At 38.7% G+C, this 21,150-nt stretch overlaps 3 protein-coding genes across 7 annotated transcripts in view; all 3 read right to left on the minus strand.

The window, feature by feature from the left end:
• Positions 1–1,659: 1,659 nt before the first annotated feature.
• On the minus strand, positions 1,660–5,491 carry best4 (bestrophin 4). The gene is made up of 9 exons (XM_028594314.1): positions 5,340–5,491; positions 5,144–5,244; positions 4,835–5,068; positions 3,673–3,827; positions 3,344–3,421; positions 2,434–2,586; positions 2,257–2,337; positions 2,022–2,176; positions 1,660–1,933 (listed from the first exon to the last, which is right to left on the minus strand). The coding sequence occupies exons 1-9, from the start codon at positions 5,489–5,491 to the stop codon at positions 1,660–1,662; spliced, it is 1,383 nt and encodes a 460-aa protein (XP_028450115.1).
• A 2,325-nt stretch (positions 5,492–7,816) lies between these two features.
• Positions 7,817–17,017, minus strand: si:ch211-106k21.5 (leucine-rich repeat-containing protein 38). 3 transcript variants are annotated; one of them, XM_028593420.1, is made up of 4 exons: positions 16,875–17,017; positions 12,704–12,854; positions 11,444–11,606; positions 7,817–11,361 (listed from the first exon to the last, which is right to left on the minus strand). In XM_028593420.1, exon 4 carries the CDS (start codon positions 11,357–11,359, stop codon positions 10,139–10,141), a length of 1,221 nt encoding a protein of 406 aa, XP_028449221.1. In that variant the 5' UTR covers positions 11,360–11,361; positions 11,444–11,606; positions 12,704–12,854; positions 16,875–17,017; the 3' UTR covers positions 7,817–10,138. The 3 variants fall into 3 exon arrangements, with proteins under 3 accessions (XP_028449221.1, XP_028449219.1, XP_028449220.1); XM_028593418.1 differs by having other exon boundaries at positions 12,704–12,857; XM_028593419.1 differs by lacking the exon at positions 12,704–12,854.
• Positions 17,018–19,682: 2,665 nt separating this feature from the next.
• Positions 19,683–21,150, minus strand: part of glis1a (GLIS family zinc finger 1a) — a 43,012-nt gene continuing 41,544 nt past the window's right edge. For all 3 annotated transcript variants that reach the window (XM_028594066.1, XM_028594064.1, XM_028594065.1), the window contains exon 9: positions 19,683–20,384. In XM_028594066.1, coding sequence (XP_028449867.1) covers positions 20,242–20,384 — 143 coding nt within the window. In that variant the 3' untranslated portion in view covers positions 19,683–20,241. The remainder of the gene's footprint in view (positions 20,385–21,150) is intronic.

Here is a 21,150-nt window from a genome sequence, read left to right on the forward strand (position 1 = left end):
ACCCTCTCCAACTTCCGTCGTTTGTATTTCAAAATAAAGGTCTCACCACCGAATTAATGAATGTTTTAATATTGTGGTATCACATAGATAAATATACGTATATATATATATATATGTATATATATACATATATATATATATACATATATATATATATATATATATATATTTTTATATATATATATATATATATATATATATATATATATATATGTTTTTACACAACTGTCCTGTGCATCAACATCAATGTGTCCATCATGGTTGAACTTTACCTAGTAGAAAACCTGTCATCTGAGTGTAAAGAATGAGCTAACTACGCTTATGCTCTTTTCGGTTTACAGGCCACGTGGATTCAGGTACCACCACTGCAATTTTCTTAGGTTCTGTGTTCTCTTAATACACCCATGGGTTCTATAGGCTTATACTGTATGTAGGCCTATACAGTACAGTTTGGAGGAATTTATATATTTCCATTGAATACTCATGCTCTAAGTACATGCCAAAGCTAAAATGTCAAAGCTGTGTTGCACCGGGGATCTTTTTACACTACACTGTCTTGTCCTGCCCTGGTTGCACCGGATTGTTGTGGTTTGCAGAAGTGCAGAGAACCCTCTCTTTTCTACAAAAAATATACCTCGTTGTAAGCAGCATGTATCCCTAAAGTACCAAAAGTAAAAGTACTAATTATGCAGAATGGCCCATTTCAGAATAATATAATATTTGAATAGGATTATAATTATTGATGCATTAATGTCTTAATCGCTTTAATATTGCAGCTGGTAAAGGCAGACCTTATTTTAACTAGCTACTTAATTTATGGGTAGCTTAACCTATACATCATAATGTATTACTCGATTATATTTTGGATTAGGGTTATATAACATTATTGGTTTTATGAGCAGCCGGCAGTGAGACTGCAGTGAGACGAGTACTTAGGGACTATCTACAAACTGCAACACCGACACAAAACTATCTATTAATTTAATGTTTAAATAAGGTAGTGTCGCTCCAAACTTACCTCAATTATAACCTGTCTCCATGTACTACAGCTCTTACTTTTTAAACTAAACCGTGAGCACAGATTATGAATCTGTGCTCACGGTTTAGTTTTTTTTATCAGCTGACCCCAGGGCTCCATACCCACCCAATCAAAAGTTGAGAAAATGTGTTCAGCCAATGGAAAAAAATAGCACAGAAAATACCAGTGCCATTTCTAACTTCTTGTTGATAGCACTTAATAATCATATTCATTTTTAAACATACAATAACATTAGGACCAAATATGTTTATTTCACAAATTAATTGAGTTGTGACAAATTGAAATATATGTTATGCAATAAAAGAACATTCTTAGTTCAAAAACATGCAATGGTTGCATCCATGGATGGATTACTGAACGGGCCTACCGGGCATAGGCCTGGGGGCCCAAAGTGTCAGGGCCCCTCTGGCTTTCACCTGCAAAATGTCACTCGAAGAGACACATAACAACCAGAAACAGACTCAAAATGACCACAAAAAGACTACAAAATGACTACAAAGAGACACAAAACGACAAAAAGAGGCTAAACAACTATAGAGTCTGTGTGTCTGTGACCTTTTGCATGTCTGTGCCCGGGGGCCCATTGTCTTGTAATCTGCCCATGATCACAACAATTTTCACTAGTTGTGTTCCACTGCAACTTTAATCAATGCCATTTCTTGTTCTTTGTGGTTGGTGGTGTTGATGTCGCCCTCAGGGGAAGCATCAGCATCATTCTTGTTTGGGTGTGATAAGACATCCATCAGAGAGGGGAGGCTCCCACCTCGCAGGATACCATTGCCCCTCTGCAGAGGACTATCGAGCCCAGCGCCCAAAGAGCCCTTAAGAGGTATATACTGTTTCTTTCCAGGAGTGTCTGCAGGCTGGTGAATCTCAAGATCCTCTGCGCTCATTCTGCAAATACAGACGTTTTGGTTGGGATTTTAGTGAACTGTGCAGCAACAACAAAAGGCACTGAAACACATTGGTAAAATGATTTGACCTCATGTCAAAAGTGGAGCCTTTGAAGGCCGGTTTGAGAGTCTCTGCTGCTGTCGACACAGTGTAAGGGATGGAGAAATGTCTCTGCGCCCAGTGCTTGTCTTTTACAATTGGAGCCAGGTTCTGGTACATATCATCTACAGCCAGCATTGACACCTACAGGATTATAAACAGTTAGCGCTCATTTTAGGTCTTTAGACTAGGCTGTATTGGAGAGAAGCCTTGAAGGGAAAAACCTGAATGTTTCTGTCAATCAGCTGGTTGGTTTCAAAGTCGTCATCGTCCTCGCCGAATGGGTTGATGATCAGCTCCCCCACCTACAGAGTGGAAACACATAATGAAATCACCCTTTCATGACAAAAATCTAAACAAAATCTCTTTTCTACAAGTGAAACATGAATTTGTCGTCTCACCTTGAGCCAGCCAGTGTAGAAGAAGAACTGCAGCAGGGTGAAAACAGGGACGTACAGGTCCAGTTTGTGATCCTTGTATCCTTTCTCAGGGTTCAGAAATTGTCGGCCAATCACACAGAAGGCAAAATAAGAGTAAACTGATAAAGTAACTACCTGCACAGATAAAAAAAAGAAAAAACAAGGCAGTGATAGACAGTAGTAGAACTAGGCTACTTGTACCACAGTGTACAAATACTCTGTTACAAGTTAAAGTCCTGTATTCAAAATTTAACGTAAAAGTACAAAAAGTGTGAGCGTCAAAATTGACTTACTTATAAGTACCAAAAGTAAAAGTACTCATCATGTCGAATGGCCTATTTTAGAATATGTATATCACTGGATTATAATTATCAATGCATTACTGTGTTCATCACTTTAATGTTGCAGCTGGTAAAGGTGAAGCTAATTTGAAATACTTTATATAATGCTCAGTAGCTTGTCGATTCCCACCTGCGGATCAATAAAATTGTATCTTAGATTAATCTATAATATCACATAATATTTTTTGTTTATTATATTTTGTTTTGTTAATCTGAATCCATAAATTAACTAAAGTGATCAAATATGTGTAGTGGAGTAAAAAGTACAATATTTGGAGTGGAGTAAAAGTATAAAGTATCAGAAAATGGAAATACTCAAGCCAGGTACAAGTACCTCAAAATTGTACTTAAGTACAGTAAATGTACTCTGTTACTTTTTACCACTGGTTTTGTAATGAATTGCATTTTGTATAAAGTATGACTGTATTTCAAACCAAAACTAAAGATAAAGAAAATACATACATAGCTATCAAATGAAGTAAAAAAAACAAAACAATACATTTTGTTCATGATAGCTCTATCTTGTTATACTTTTGAGCTCCTGATCCTACCTGGGTGTAGACCAGAGGGATGCTTATCCAGTCATAGTGAAACAGGAGGCTGCACTTGCCTCTGTACTTATTCAGCTCCTGCAGTTATAAATATATATTATACATTTAAAGTAAGTTATACAGTATGTGTAGACATACTGGGGCCTTAAAGTGAATTTTCACATCCCTCATTCCTACATTGTGTGTGTGTATATATATATATATATATATATATATATATATATATATATATATATATATATATGTGTGTGTGTATATATATATATATACATATAAATTGTGTAAAACTTTAGTTGTTTTGTCAATTTGCAGAAAAAAAGCCAACACACATCCATCAGCAATCCTAAGGCAATGTCGTCCCTCACTCGACCCTCCTCTCTCGCTGTGGACGCCAGGTTTGAGAACCAAGTCAAAGGCATCCAGTACTTGTTGAAATCAGAGTGTAGCGACTCAAACCTTTTCAGCTCGTGTGTAGTCATAAATCCTGCACAGAGATTAGAAAGGTAGGTTCCAGGTGTAATAGATGTTTGTGATCTAAGGACATTTTCAGATAAGCAAATGCGAAAAAGGTTTATTGACCACAAATCAATCAAAACATCCCTAGAGCAACCTCATAACTGAAGTCAGGCACAAATATCTTAATGGGGTAATAAATACTCAAAGTACTTATTTTAAGAGGGAGTAGGGTGTAAACTGGACACCTCTGGGACGGGAATGGATGGATGTATTACACAGATTTGTTTTGTTCATATATTTAATATTTTAATTTATTTATTAATATTTCTTTCTAATGCAAATGCATACTATGTATATTGTATATGCAGAGCTGTTTCTGTTGGATGGCATAATGGATTTAGTTTTTTGCTAAAGATCAATGCAATTTGTTAAAAAAAAAAATCCTCATTTTAAACATCAAATTCTTCCAATATAGAAGGTATTAACAGTCATTTAATTACATTTAATTAAACAATTAAGGGCATCCCCTTTGTGCTTTGTGTTAAATTGTCACAATTTGCCTGGGTAGCTCACCTGGTAGAGCACGTGCCCATATATAGAGGCTCAGTCCTCACAGCGGCCGTGGGTTCGCTTCCAACCTGCGGCCCTTTGCTGCGTAACATTCCCCCTCTCTCTCCCCCTTCAAGTCTAAGCTGTCCTGACAATAATAAAGGCCTACAAATGCCCAAAAAATTATCTTTATTTAAAAGAAAATTGTCACAACTGTCTTGAATTTTATTTTTAAAGTAGCAGCTTCATCTTTTTTGCTGGGTAACTTAAACTTCTGTAATGTCTCATATTTTATGAACTTACATTTTACAAGCTAAACCATATTGTACAAAGTCATAATAACAACTTCAGGTGTTAGAGAAATAAAGTGCAGTAAAAAGAGCAATATTTAAGATGTGTGAAGTGTTAGTAAAAAATAAGGTAAGGTAGTTTTCCACTTTATAACTGCAGTAAATCTACTTCATTTTTCTTCACTGTTGTTCTTACCAGCCTCCACTATGTGCTCCAAAGTTGGGAAACGCTTGTGAACTCTTGTGCTGATGGAGCGGAGGATAAGAACTGAAGATAAGTTGGCGTATCTCATGAGTGTTCGTCGCAGCAGACGACCCCTCTCGTCTGTCCCGTGGACGTTCCCGGACACCACCATCATTAGATTATCAGGCAGTGGGAAGCTGGTGTACTGACCCCACCATCGGTTAAAGGCCAGAGTCACATAAAAACCTGGGACGAAAAAAATATGAATTATTATCTACAGATGTGGCTTGTGTAAGACAGAGCCAGTTCGATCAGACTCACCCAGTACAAACAAAACTGGGATGAAGTTGGTGTTGGTGAACTGGTCACAGTAAAGGGCGATACGCTCAAACAGATCCTGCTGCTTTGGTGTGAGGATGAACCTGTGAGGAAAAGAAAAACTTCCACTGATGAGCCGCCAACACTCGACCACACTGTGGCAAACAGCAGAATTCAAACATGAAATCAGCGAATTTACCTGTAAAACACACTGAAAAACAGATAAACCCCACAGAACACCAGAACTTCTTTGTAAAGCAGCCTGTAGATGCTTCCCTTCCACCTAAACAGGAGCTTGGAGAAGCCACAAAATCGTGCATCGGCCACTTCAAGGGTGTAAGAAACTGTCATGTCTGGGTTTATTGTGTTGTAACAGCTGAAAATTCCTGTAAAATATAAATGTGTGAAACATGAATCATGTTATAACCCTTGTTACAACCATCTCCTATAAAAAAAAAAAAACATAAAGATGTGTCTTACCTATGAATGCAGGTGTATAACCTGATCCTGCTGTCCTGGGAAGAAAGGTTCTTCCTCTGGGTCTCAATTTAAACCTCTGTGTTGCACTATCATAAATTAACATTTTTAATTTATTACCTGGGAACCTGAAGCCAAACAGATACACACCTAGTTACTGAGTGAGTATGCTGTGTTTTTTCCTTAAATGGTAATGGTTAGGGACTTCTTTTAGGTGGTCAGCTGTCATTACATTACTGTCACCAAATCTTTGCTATAAGATCACAGCAAATTCCCCAGTGTTGAGAAATAGTGATTATGGTTCAGTTCAATTCTTTGGTGGATAGAAAGTGGATTAGAGTGTTTGTGTGTTCCCACAGAGCTGATGTGTGTACAGGATAATTCATTGAGACCTGACTTTTGTGGACTTTTCACTAATGATCAATCTGCAGATTATTTTCTTAAATTAATCAATACATTGTTTGGTCTACAAAATGTCAGAAAATAATGAAAAATTGCCAGTCACAAGCTGAGTCTTAGTACTGTTAAATGTAAAAAAAAAAATCAATTAAACAATTTATCAGTAATAATAATTGAAATAATAATGACAATAATTAAAATGAATGTTTATTTATATAATACTTAAACCAGAGATTGCAAAACAGAAACAAGAAAAACAGAAAACGTACATGTTACATACATTTCAAACATACATGACCAACCTGCATACACACATAAATACACACATACAAAAACATTTACCCAAATTGAATGAGGTTATAAAGCAATGTTTTGATGTTAATTAATTCTAATTCTAAAAATTCAAATTATTTCTCCTAACATGTCTTTTCCAGATGCTACAAAAATCAAGTAAGTACTTTGGACCTGTTATCTAAGTAAATCCAATGCCCTACCATCAAATCGAAAATCAAATAACTCACCCCCCCCCCCCCCCACCACACACACACACACACACACACCTTTACACTGTCAAATGGGTCGATCCCACACATCTCTTAGCCTTTTGTCATTGGCTGCTGTGCTCTGCTCAGTTGTTTGTTTTTCACATCGTTACAGCCGTCTGTTGTAAATCAGAGTCTACTTTATCTCTGAGTCAGAGATAAAGCAGACTCTGATTTATTTTTTTCTCTCCCGACAGGATATTTATGAGGCCATCTATCCTCCATCAGAGCCTAGACAAGTGATCACTGTGGACTTCCCTATTCTTCAGCTGCAAAAGGCTCATTAGTCTCACATCGTCTGTATTTGCAACTTATTGCTTTTATTACCAATAGATGTATGCAATGCATTCGTCACAATAAAATTACTCTCAATTTGTTTTGTTCGGCTGATAAATGTTAGTTTTCATTCCTGTCACCAGATGGTGCTCTTGTAATATGAAGCAGGGCTCTCAGCCTCAGCCCTGAGGCCCCACTGTCTGTGTTATGAACAAAGACACCTAAAGGCTCTTTAATTGACAGACTTGGCCTTGGTACATGGGGTGCACGCTCAACCAGGTGAGCTACCAGGGCATCCCTATCCAGTGATATATTATTCTGAAATGGGCCACTCTAACTCTTACTATTTGTGCTTTAAGTATATTTTGATGCTAACACGTATGGACTTTTACTGAAGTAAGATTTTGAATGCAGGACTTTTACTTATTAGTATTTACACACTGTGATATTGCTACTTTTACTCAAGTAAAGACCTAAGTATTTCTTCTACCACTGTAAGTATGGCACAAAAATATACTTCTTTAAACTATTTCACAAAGAGTTTCCACTTTTATGTTTGTGTCTCCATCCTGTGTAAATCTAGACTCAGTGGTTGCTCTGTGATCTTGATCTAGATAAAATAAACTCCCAGATTAGAATCCATGGATACCTCAACAACTGTTTTCTGCTCAGTCATTTCCTGGCCTCAGCTACTGGATCTACTGGTCGTGGGCTCAGACCACTGAGAACAGGACAGACTGATCGTTTGGGTAACCCAATGCTGTAATTACGACTTCCCACGGTGAGTGAAATTAGAGCTCAAAGGAAAAGTGGCATTTCAGGTAGCTGGAACAGGCCTGGGTCATTGTCAGGGCAGAAAGAGCTGAAGGGCCACGGAAAACAAGATCTGGATGCTCTCAAAAAAAAGCAGTGAGCTAATGACACTTTTTGGGTTTTCTTTCTTCTCTATTTTGTGTTGTTTGCCATCATCATCATACACAATTCTGAGCCAGAGATTTAGAAAAAAAAACATTTATTTTTCTTTCAACAATATTTAATGTTTTGCAAACAAAAAACTGTGCAAGTGCATCTGCCAGTATAAACATAATGATGAAAATCAGTGCTTTTATTATGTATCATATACCAGTATACCCATTTTGTTTTAACAGAGAAGGATTATTCATGCTACTAGGCCTACATGTTATTTAGTAGCTGTCACTGCAGCAGTTTTTACCACTAAACACTACATAAGCCCTAATTGTACTTCCAACTTAATAACAATCTATAGGCAAGAATTTTGAAATATCAAGGTCATGGGCCTCATTCCTTTGAAACTTTTGACCATAAACCACAAAAAAGGTCTCTACATTTAGATTTTTCACATTTTATTTATTCAGTTAACCATCAAATAGCCTATAGCCTACTTTCTGTAAATTAGATAGAAGGTCTTTCAAAGCATTTTGAAGGTTACTGCCAGGTCTCTTATCTCCATCCAAATGATGAACTTAAAAGTAATCAAATTTAAATATATTAGCCTATGTCTCAAAAGACAAGACAAGTTTTTTTCACCTTTCACTAAATCCATCCCGCTAACAGCTCAATCATTGCTTAGCAAACCAGGTAAAGCAGGCAAATTTTAGATTTATATGATGCTATAGAACACTAGTTGTAATTTTGTAAAAAAAAAAGGGTTTATCTGCTGTAACATATCTTTCAATTGTCAACATGTCCTGCTATAGCTAACTTACTAGCTACAGTAGGCTAAGCGTTACTTTCAACTAAAATCATCAGTTTGATGGTCCTAGATCCTTTTTGAGATTAAGCTAATGTTATCTGCCTTGAGAGTGTTTTCAACAAATTAATGGAACTATTGTTAGTTTAATTAGCTAACCTAGCTAGCTAGCTACAGCTTATAAAATCTGCCAGTGATCTCAATTTCAGCCAGCAAAATGAAAATGGTCACTAGCTAGAAATAAAACCCCAATTGTTTAAAAAAAATCACCAATTATAGTAAATCTGCCACTGTTCTCACTGTTAACTGCGTATGTGCAGTCTGACAGGCGTAGCAATAACAGAACAAACAGACAAACAGAGTTTCCTAAAAGTTTGCTAAAAACGTTTTTGCCTAAAAATAAACAAAGAAACAAAATACAGAGGACATGAACTCAGTGACCAGTAGCCACGGTCATGTTTACTATTACATTTATGTTATTTCTCAGTGTACAAAATTACAAAATGCAACATTCACTTATTTGCTTGTCTTTTGACCTATGGGCTTCTGGCAGTAAACCTTTCAATGTTGATGAATAAAGCATTGATGTAAAATACGTGACAACGCTTCTGGAAAAAAAATACACGTCCGTTGTTTTAAATTCCAGGAAGCTCCACACCCTTGTAGCTGCACCCACTCCCTCATCTGTGTCTGTCTCACTGAACGCGAAATAGCATTGAGATGTCTGTTTTCCACATCTTATAACAATCCAGTGTCTGCATCCTGCACCTTTAGCGATGACCCTGATAGTTTATTGCTTGTCTTTTGTGTAGGCCGCCTCTCCAGTGTCATTATGTTTTAGCACCACTGTGCAGAATTGCTTTGTATCTCAGTTTACTGAACTGGCACTACAGAGATTTTTTATCTTAACCCAGCTGTGAAACCATGAACACAGTGAAAACATATATGCAAGTTTTAGTGTGTGACATAAAGCATGAGCAGGCCTTTTATCCTTGCTTAACAATGACGTGTATACATTTTGATTTCTCACCTAAGCATTACATTCCACATTTCACAATAAATTAACTGTGAGCATTGCAATGGAATTAGTCATTGTTTGGCACCTACGTACTTGAGGTGCAGCTTAAGATGAGGTACAGGAAAGTACATACAAATGCTTGCCTGTTCTTTGTTAAAGACGTGAAAACAACAGTGTACATTTTCATGGAGTGCAACATTAAATAAAATAAATGTCTTAGTTTTTTTCCAGAGTGAAAAAAAAAGTGGGCCTCTCTTTCAAACCGTCACCGCGTTCCTCAGGTCCCACAGGAAAAGCTCCTGATTAAATCACTTCCTCTTTCAATGTGATACCACAGTGGTTGGACCACCCATTCTGTTTCAATATATACTGTAACTTGCTTGCTTCTTGTGTGAATTAACCAAACATTTTGTGTTCATAAAAAACCTCATCAATCATACTGAGAAGCTGATTGAGAAAATAGGTTTTAAGGGTCTTTTACACGCAAACATGTGAGTGGTTCAGATCTTCTCATCTGATTCTTGTCAAGAAAAAGATTATTTCCCAAAATGTCAAACTATTCCTTTAACATGGTGTCATGAGAGGTCGACGTTCTCATACTCGCCGTGGTCTGAGTCTTCCAGTTCGATACCCGGCACCAGGCTGTAGTATTCTGTTGACTGGGTCAGGTAAGCCTTCTCCCTGTCAGTTGAGTCTTTCATCACTTCTGTCACACTGACTGTGTCCAGGTCTGTCTTGCTGGCCCTGTCCGGCCCCTGGGGGCCCTGCTTCCCATCTGTGGAGCTGGAACCGTGTGAGGAGACTCGGGGGAGAGACTCCACTGAGCCCAGCCTAATCTCCACCTCTTCATAGATGTCCCTGGTGCTGCCCAGGAGGGTGGATGATGGGCGTAGCAGCAGCTGGTTCTTCAGAATCCCCTCATTGCCACAGTTTCCAGCTTTATTCTGCTCAGCTGCTGCAGGTTTCTGCTTGCTGTGATGCTTCTGGCCATTGCAGCTGGAGCTGGAAGCTCTCTTTTTTGAGGTGCTTACAGGTGCTTCCTTCCTCTTCCTCCCACAGCACCAGCAGAGCACCAAGGTGGAGAGGATGAGAAGAGGAAGCACGATGAAGAGTGCGGTGAGGCCAGCTGGGCGGCATGCGTCGCTTAGCCTCACCGACAACACAGTCCTGCCGGCCAGGTGCCGGGGAGAGACGCAGTTCAAGTTCCCAACCAGATCCTCCAGCTTAGTGGTCCTGTTAACCTTCCTGCCTTCCTCCAGGGCTTCAATGAACAAACAGGAGCAGTCCCAGGGGTTCCCATCCAGCTCCAGCGTTTGCAGACTGGGCTTCTGCAGCACAGAGGCTGGGAGGAAGCGTAGCTGGTTTCCCTGCAGATACAGTTTCTGGAGGCTGTCTGAGTCCTGAAGAAAACCCTCAGGAAGCTGCTGAATCAGGTTCTCGCTCAAATCCACCTCTATCAGGCTGCGCTGGCTAGCCAGAAAATTCCTTGGCAACGCTGGTAGTCTGTTATGACCTAAGTAAACCTTCTGCAACGTAGAGGCGTCTCTGCCACTCATATGAACAGAACTGATATTACAGAAGGAGAGATCCAGCGTCTCTATGTTTGTCTCATTGGTAAACACAGACCAGTGCACATTGCTGAAAGCAGAGCCGGAGTAGTTCAAGCAACAGATGTAAGCAGGAACCTCAGAGGGAAACTGGGACAAAATGGTGGCTGCTGGACACACACATCCACCCACCAGTCCCATCATCACCAGCAATGTTAAAATCAGCAGGGCACCACACTGGCAAGCCATCTCTGAAACAGAAAATACATTAAAACACAGACTGTAACTTCACCATGCCATAGTTTCCCATGCCTCTTTCTCAGGCAGCCCTACCTCTCTTCTGGTCGCTCTTTCTCTCAGCCCTGGAGGAGATCTACTTTATGTAGGCTCACACTTGTAAACCTAGCAACTTCTCCGAGGATTTGTTGTTGCTGTGAGGATCGTGGGAGTTGGCATGGTGACACGGGTCAGTAGGGATCAGGAGTCCAGTGTTTGGCTGTTGGAGAGGAAACAGATGCTACAATGACTTTCACGTGAAGGCTGCTGTTAATCGGCAGATGGTAGTTGTACAAACATTACTCAAAGGTAAAGCTGGAGCGTAAAGAAGTTAAACAAGCAGGTTAATGAGTTTACTTAGACTGTAAACTCTCTCAAATCTGATGTACTGTAAAAAAAAAGGTTTTACTCCAAAAAAAATGAATTATTTTACTTTAAATTCCCAGACTCCATTTATTCAATCAGTGTTTTCATCAGCTTCAGTATGAGATCGTGCTCGACAACTAACCTGAACTTTCAAATGTATTGACAATGTCTTTAAATTCAGGCATTACTGTAGAATAGGATAGAATACAATTGTATTTGAGTTGAAACAAACAAGTATGTGACAGGAAATAAAAAAATACAATTAAAATACACTAAAACAATGCATAAAAGATTTAAACATAGAATAAAATCCTATTGAGAAAGATGGATTTTTGTTTTCAGTTTAAAATGTGAATTGCTCTTGGAATAAAACACTTTACAATTTCGGTTGCCAGACAACAGGCCTATATTGTGAATTCTGTTGGGAAACAGAAAAATATGTTTTTCATCTCTCCACTCGTACATGTTGTTTACTATGTTTCAACTTGAATGGGTTGGGCATGTCCTACAAAGTACAGTGCAGTGGGCAGGTTAATGTTAAAATTAAAAGGAACAAACAGGCAAGACACATTTGTACAGTAGAAAACAGCATAAATGACCCTGACGAGGTTTGAGAAGGTCCCTAAAATAATGTAAAACTGCTTATTTCATGTAGTAGAAATTACCCTTGTATGACTACTTTAATCTCAGGTTTTGTTCCTTCAGCGTGTCTAGTTTGAGCGACCGCGGCATTACAACATTTGGGAAACTCTGCTATTGGAGACATAATAAAACTAATTGATGGTCACTTTCTAAAACTCCTAGGTTCTCTGTGACGCAGCCTGAACATAAAAAACAGATGTGGTCGACATATACAAGGGCTGTGTTTTCTGAAGGACTTTACATGTGAAGCAGCCAGGAAGAGAGGGAGCGTGAATGTGTTTGGTCGTGACATCAGACTTCCTCACTCACCACAATAAAGCTGCTCCACAGTTCGGAGGGAGGAATGTGCTAACTCCCCAAACAACAGGGCCAATTCATGACCAGTGGAGGGTTTAAGTAGGACCACCGTTGTCAGCTGGGATCATCTAGACCTCTTAACCACAAAGAAACCTCACTTCACCTGCTAATGGAAATGACACAACTAACAATCAAACAGAAATGTACATCTGAAACAATAGGTTGAAAGAAAATAAATTTTGATAATGGATAAAGTATGTTTCCAAGCAAAAATGCTTGAAATCCACTTGTTTCAGCTTCTGAAAATGGGAATATTTGCTTGTTTTCTTAGTAATTTCTTCCAGGAAAATGTATATTTTTGGGCTTGGCTGTACACCAAATAAGACATTAAAATATCTTAGCTAGACCAAATGATTATTCAATGATTGGAGAAACTAATAGACAGACAGATCAACAATGAAAATAATCATTATTGCCATAAAAACAACATAAATTGTTTGTTCTGTCCATATATATATATATATATATCTTAACTCTTTTTGGTTGAAAATGTCTAAGATATGTGAGTATTGATGTTCTGTATCTCTATCTAGCAGCAGCAACTTCCATTAAAAATGAACAAACGCCATCTTGCAATCAAGTAACCAGTTCTTATGATACATCTATGGCGTCAAGCTCCAAACACCAAAATGTACCTTTATGCAAAACAATCAATGGGAGCTCCTCTTTAAGAGTCCCAAACATAAAACAGCAACAATGGAAATAAGAAGAGTACATGTAGATTATCAGCCTTGACTTCAGAAGAGCAGCAAATGCCTCTTGAACAAATGCAGGAAGTGCGTGTCAATGGAAAGAAACTGACCCTTTGTTGCTTGTAAAAATGATCTAATATATCCAACATGTGAAGAGTGCAGAGTCTTTGACAGAGTATATGGGAGGATGAGATGTTCTAGGTATGAAGAAGGTTATATATGTTACCCAGATTTAATTAGACTGCCTTGTGACAATACAATATAACCTGACCTGCTGTTATTCAGCCAATGTGGTGGAAAGTAACTAAGTAGGCTAAATGAATTCAAGTAGTGTGCAGAGACAGTTTTATACTAAACAAAGTCTAGAGACTAAAACTACATGCTTGCATGCTAATATAGGGTTTCCTTGATTAAAAAGTGATTTCTTGGCCACTTGGGAGCAGCAGAAATGAGCCGAGAACACAATATTAACATATGTTTGGCCTTTTAGGTTAATACCTAAGCATGTATTGATTGGTATGGCAAATGTGTTAGCAAACTGTTGCTTACATTTACACATCCACCATCAGACACAGAACAACATTAGCATTCGCATGAAGTTGTGTTTCTGGCCACCTGCTGAATATAAATCCAGTATTCACCCTCATTGTAGCTCTGTTTTTGGTCTCTACTGAATCCTGAGGTAAATATCTGGCTCTTTGCTGGTAAATGCTCCATTATCTTCTCCGGCTGGTCGCCAACTTTGTCTCTTTGCTGTTTGATACTGGACAGGTAGCGTACAACTTTTTCATTGAAAACAGTTGCCTGCTGCTGGAAAGGATGAGAGCGGTGCGCCCAAACGGTAAAGTTGTGGGCAGTAAAAAACAAAACGAGCTAAAAAAGCTCTGTAGAGCTTAGAGGAACTGCGTAGTCGGGTGATAATTCACTATGAGCAACCTCTTTCGCATACAAGTAACCATGTGATCCATTGTTAAAGCTAGAGTGTGGATCTATTACATATAAATGAACATCTGTTACATTCAAGCCCTTGCTAAACAAATTCACACAATATTGATTAAACCTATCGGCACCGGGGAGAGCTCTCTTCATTTCTCTGTGTAGCGGAGTTGTGGTTTCTCGTTTGGGTGGTGCCATTATATGCCGATAGTCCGATACAGCTTATTTGTACTCAGAACGAGTAGTTTTTGAGCAGCACACGGAGCGCCATCAACCAACCTTACTCACTCACTTACAGTTCCTTACAGCATAGCTGGCTCTCTGATAAGTTACACGGTAGGCTATGTCAGTCTACCTGTATTACCCAATACCTTGCAGATAGGAAGGGGTGAGAGTCCACAGTGACAGGTCGTTATTAGGAATCCCACTGCTTTTCTTAAGCATGTTGACAGTGTTCATGTAATTACTCTCACTGCCAGAGGGGAAGACAAAGGTTCCGCACTCCAGCTTTAATATGAAAATATTTATTATAGCAGCTTTAAATTTTAAATATATGTGACTTTTCTTGTTTTGTGATGATGTTTGTTTAAAGGTGCTCTGCCACACGTATTTCATTACTTTGTGGTAATGTCTGAAGTTCTACCATGGACTCTGTAACATTTTTTTGTGGAAGAAATGCCTTGGTTACCTTGTTTCAAGCCATTCTAGCGTGGTATAGAAAGCCTACAGGAAGATTCAGCTCGATTTCTGCCAGTTCTCATTAATATTCAGCGAGCTAAGCTACTTGACTCCGATTGGCTAACAGCTAGCCAATGAGAGCCTGGCTATCAGCATCCTTTACCCAGCACATGAATAGTAATGAGCTCAGGCAACATGATGTCAGACTGACCAGCTTTTGTAATTGGCCTGATTTCTCTGCTTATTTCTTTTCAGTGGCTAGAGCTGACAGAGGAGGTAGCAGTTCATTTTCACATTCACAACATAACACAAACACATGTGGACCTAACATATTTCAAAAAATGCAAGTAAAAACGGTTTTGTGTGGCAGGGCACCTTTAATTTCTGTTCATTATCAAGCAGCGATGTATTCATACATCCTCAAGATTTTGTTCAGTAGTGACTCAAGTCATGTTTATGGAAATGCATTTACAAAGCATCTTTAACAATCACTTAATGCTTTTAAGGACATTAATACGGTTGAAGGTGTGATAAAAACAATAAAGTATTTTTCAGATAAGGGGATACAACTAGTGTTTGTTTTTAGTCTTAAACTATAATCTAAAATGTTACCATGTGAACTGACATCCTGTTATACAGCTTTGAATATCCTCTAACTGTCATTATTTGCATGCTGCACTGCTCTATAAAAAGCTTTTGTCCTAACTGGTAGCTATCAACAGACAATACATTCAAAGCTCGATCACTCTGAGTAGGAAAAGGAAAGGTGTGTGTGGGTGCACGTAGGTAATAATTTGCTTAGATTTGGATGCCTTGGTCCACTTTTTGTAAAAAAAATAAAAAATAAAAATAAAAGAGCAAATTTAGGATGAAGTAAGATTTTGTATTCCATGCATTCATTAGTGGAGATAACTCACTGAACTTAGTGGAGATAACTTAACTCAACCTGATAACAGAAGCAGTCTAAAGGTTAGTGTCAACTCACCACTCAACACTTTTCAGAATCTGACAGCTGAGGGAGATCTGCACTTTTTGAGGTTTCTGTAAATTTGTGTAAAGCACTTGACAGATGAGTTGATCTTTGGATTTCGAAGTTACACACAACACAAGAGACACTAGTTGACCTTCACTGAGCCTCGGAACCAGAACTGTAAGCGTGAAGCCTCTTTTTCATCTCCTCTCAGGGTGTGAAGAGTGCCCACAGGGTTTCAATCTGGAGAACATGGGTGATCTCACTCGCTAACAATGTGAGCTGCCACATCCTCTCTGGCAGCAGAGCTTCCTCTGAAATAACGACCTCAATTCTCCTTTTCATACAACAAATATTTGTATGTGTCCAACAATTGAAAGTTAATTCTAGTAATTAAAGGCTAATATCCCTAATTTAGAAAGAAAATAAAAATGATTCAGGATTCAGTACTTTGCCAGGAGAGGTCTTTTAAATAACATGTAGGGAAATAAACTTTACAAGAACATAATCTAAGAGTCAATAAAATGTAGAAAACCCCCAGTTAATGAGATAATGTAATTCTTTTTTTGCTGTCTGGTCAAATTTTCGTAGCTGGAAGAGGGGTGTGTTTGCATGAGGGAGGACTTGGACCCATGACCTCAGTATTGCTCATTATCTGGCTGCAGTTCAACACAAAACACACAATAATACCATTACTTCAAGTTAAAACCCACCATAACTGCAGCTGCACCCGGCGTGGATGATTAAAGCTCTTGCAAATATACAAAAAAAAAATACAGGTAAACACCCCAAAACATGAATTCAAACCTGTTTGAGATATAAAACGTAAAAAAAGGTGTTGTCTTACCTGTGTTTGGCATGCCTGCTGCAGCCCTGTTGCTCTGTGTCAGAAGATCACGAGGGATCGAGGATCCAAACATCACCCGCAGCGACGGCAGCAGCAGCAGCGTCTTTCTCCTCTCTGCATCCCATCAACTGTCCCAGCTGAACCTCTTCTCCTCCGGATCTGAGGGTGTGTCTCCCTCCGAGCGGAATGTGGAAATACAGCTTTCAGAGTGTGTGGGCGTGCGTGCGTGCGTGCGTGCGTGCGTGTGTGTGTGTGTGTGTGTGTGTGTGTGTGTGTGTGTGTGTGTGTGTGTGTGTATGCGTGCGTGTGTGAGGGTGTAGATCATGTTTAATCATACACAGTGTTCGGTCAAAGTGCGTCTATCTGCGATTTGAAGCTGACAGATTTGATCTTTACAGAGTTCGGTACAAAGTTGAACGGAGCTGCTGCAGCGCTGTGACCACAAAGCGCCCCCTGCTGGCGGAACTAACTTTCTCACTAAACTGTTACAAGAGTCATGTAGCCTATTCATTTTTTTTTCCTAAAAAGTAACAGTACAAAAGAATTAGCATTAACGTATATTGAAAGTAACAAAAGTCAAAGTAGCCCTACTCATTGTGCAGAATGGCTCATTTCAGAATAATGTAGTCTAGGCTATATTAGGCCTATATAGTTGGATTATAATTACTGATGCATTAAAGTGTTCATCACTTTAATGTTGCAGCTGGTAAAAGTGAGGCAACTTTTAACTTCGTTACATGCTTGTGAATTTCGCCGGGGATCAATACAGTTTTATCTTAATATATAATATTACATCACCATTGTTGTTGATTATAGGCCATATCTTGTATTATTAATCAGAATCTGCAAAGTAATCAAATACATTCAGTGGAGCAGAAGTATAAAGTAGTTGAACATAGAAATACTTAAGTAAAGTACAAGTACTTCAAAATTGTACTTAAGTACAGTACTTGAATAAATGTACTTGCCACTACTGCTATACACTAGTTTGGAGTTTTGTGGGCCTTACATCGGTCTGTGTCTTAATTGCAGGTGTGGCGACACACCGCTGATTAAGATGAGTTCATTATTCTTCTTCTCTGATCCCTGTGGTGTCATTTGCAAATATAGCATTATCAACGGCTATTTCAACTCAATTTGTTTACATTACTTTGATCGGTTCCAAGTTTAATTGAATTGATCAATTGCTCATTAAGAAGTTCTTCATTTAACTAGTTAATACGTTCTTTCTAGACTTCCTTTGATAGTTAGCACTTCACTGTTTATATATTACACGAGTAGATTGTTTTAATTCTAATATTTTTTTATCTAATATTTTAATTCTAATATTTAGTAATTCTAATATTTTCTTTTTTTTTATCAATATATATTTCACATCAAAAGGAATTTAAACTAAGTATTTATGTATTTATTTCCACACATTGTCTCATCAGCTCTCTAATGGAATTGCTAAGTAAACTTTCTCCTTTCACTACAGTATATTTTTTATTTGCATATTTTGACTTCAGCTGTCCCTCTACTCTATTATTTAAATGTATGACCAATAGATGGCAGTGTTAACCAGCACTCAACAAGTTCAAAACATACGCAACATTGTGGCCGGTGAGCTCAGTTGGTAGAGCCGGCGCACATATGCAGAGGTTTATTCCTCAACACAGAAGGTCCAGGGTTTGAGTCTAAGCTATGATGGTTTTCCTGCATTTCTTCCCCCCTCTCTCTCAGCTTTCCTCTCTAATACAGGCAGAAATGCCCCAAAAATTGAAACAAAAAACATACTCAACATACTGTAGATCCACAAACTTTCCAACAACACAAGCTGAAATACGCTGAATAAAAAGTTAATTGACAGAGAATTATTTTGATAATCGCTTCATTGTTTCAGTCACATTTCACACAAAAAGCCCCAAAACATTCACTGATTCGAGCTTCTCAAATGTGAGGATTTCATTTCATCGATATTCTGCCAAAACAAGATATTTAAAGATGTCATCTCGTGCTGTTTTCTGACATTCCATAACTCAATAATCAAAAAAATATCATCAATAATAAAAATAAGCATTAGTTGAAGCCTTAAAACGAACAAACACAAACATATACAAACCAATTTATTTATTTAGATATAAAAGACAGGTGCATTTTTATACAGTCTATAAACACTGTTCAATAACACGAATAAGAAAATCTCTGAATTGCTACAAAATTAGTGTAAACATTTGGTTGGTCATTTTCTCTGTGATGAGACAGCGTAGTAGAGTGCAGAGAACTTATTGTAAACAATGCACACCTCCCTCTCACTGAATATAACACCGATACAACAAACATGTAAAGGAACAGAAGAGACAATATAAAAAAAAGGAGATTACGATATTGTCTTGTTCGTTGTTAGATGACATACATTGAACTGATTTGTTGGCACCACTCAGTCTATGACAGACAAATCATAGACGATACATTTTAGTGCAGTTTTTGTTGTTTTTGTGTGTCAGTTTTAAGTCCCAGGAGTCATCCACACTGATCTGTACCACAGACGGTAAAGTACATTTATATACGTCATTATGTCATTCAGACACTGGGTGGCAGCATTGCTACAGGTTCTCCTGCAGTTCCCTTCTGTGCAGCAAAATGTAAGTTAACAAGCAGTTGGAGGTTTCTCAGTGACACTTTGGTTACATGCTACAACCTTCAATAGTGTGACTTTAGGGGACAGGGACGTCAGACTGGGGGGGGGGGAAAGGGGACTAAGTACCCAGGGCCCTCATGCGAGGAGGGCCCAAAAAGATGCTAGAATGATTAGCTGTGGATGTGGGGAGGGGCCCATAGAAAATGCCTTTCTACAGAGCCCAGAATTTTGTGCTACGCCCCTGTTTGGGGAAATACACTTATCATCTTTCTGGCCATGATACCATTCCACGTCAGCTCAGTTTTAGCCTCTTTGCATGGTTTACCAATTTCTCTTGTTGTTTTGACATTTCCTGGAGGCAGAATTTAACCTCACTAGAGCCAGAGAGCTGGCTACATGGCTTTGCAACCGATCAAACCAGCAAATAAAAGCTCATTCTATCCAGCTCACAAATGCTGTGTCCATCTCTGAATAAAAAAAAAAAACTCACTCGTTATTCACATTTATAATCCGAACAGATTTCCTCTTCGCCCGCAGCTCTGCCTCTAGTCAATTCTACATCTTGTTTGTACCATTAAAACTCCCACTGACATATTTTCTGTCAAGAAGAACAATTCAACTTCAGCCTTGAATAAACTGTATATTGTTGTTGTGATTGTCTGCCACCACACATCATACAAGCTGCATTTTGTCCTCAGGAAAACAAAGTGATTACTGATTCAGTTTTGTTTGGTTCTGGGCGGCCCATCATGAGTCCAGGTAGATGGAGTAGATCTGGCTGAGGCAGCGGTCGACGCCTCCCGCCTGGAAAAGGAAGCTGTCGTCTGAGCAGGGAGACATGGAGTAGCCGGCCCCGGCCTGGCCCTGCAGGTCCTGCAACAAGTCCAACCCTGAGGGGAGGAAAACCGAAAATGTACTTTTTGTTCATGTGAAGGAGAGTGGGCCTGTGATTATTTTAAGAATCAACCTTTTATATCATTTTACAAAGAGCTCATTGCCAATTAGCTACCTTACATTGTGTTGTCATTAACGCCAAATCCTCCTAAAGCAAAGTAAACAGATAAGAGAGGAATCCCTCAGACCAGACCTATACAGAAGTCCAGTTCAGAAAAACAAATGTACCATGAGATGAGTTTTACTGCTAGGCTAGCTGGAAAAAAATAATAAGTTTGTACAATGTGTTATCTATGTGTCCTTATAGAGAGGGTGGAGACTCGATAATCGTTTAAATATGGGGATAACGCAGCACATATTCAGACGGTTTCTCCTGGAGGACGTTCATAGTGTTGCACTCGGTTGTTCACAAAGTGACAGCAATAGTTGAGTCAAGAATAAAAAAAAAAAAAAAAAGAGCCAGATGCAGAAGAAGAGGGTGCAATGAGATGCCAAAAGCAAAAGACCGCCAGTCAATGATGGGAATGAAATATAGATAACATGATGGAAATATTGTGTTCATGTTTGTTTCATGTATTATTTTGAGGCACGTTACAGTTTCCTCATCACTCAAAAGATCTGATGTTTTCGTCTGCCACCATTTTCGTCTCTTCCGTGGGCGTTCAAGTCACCTGCTTGATGTACGTCATGATTTATTCTTCAAGTGTGTTACCATTGCACTTTCGCATTATGCTTTTATCCATACACCAACTTTTCCACCTC

This window comes from Perca flavescens, chromosome 12, assembly GCF_004354835.1.
Source record: "Perca flavescens isolate YP-PL-M2 chromosome 12, PFLA_1.0, whole genome shotgun sequence".
NCBI lineage: Eukaryota > Metazoa > Chordata > Actinopteri > Perciformes > Percidae > Perca > Perca flavescens.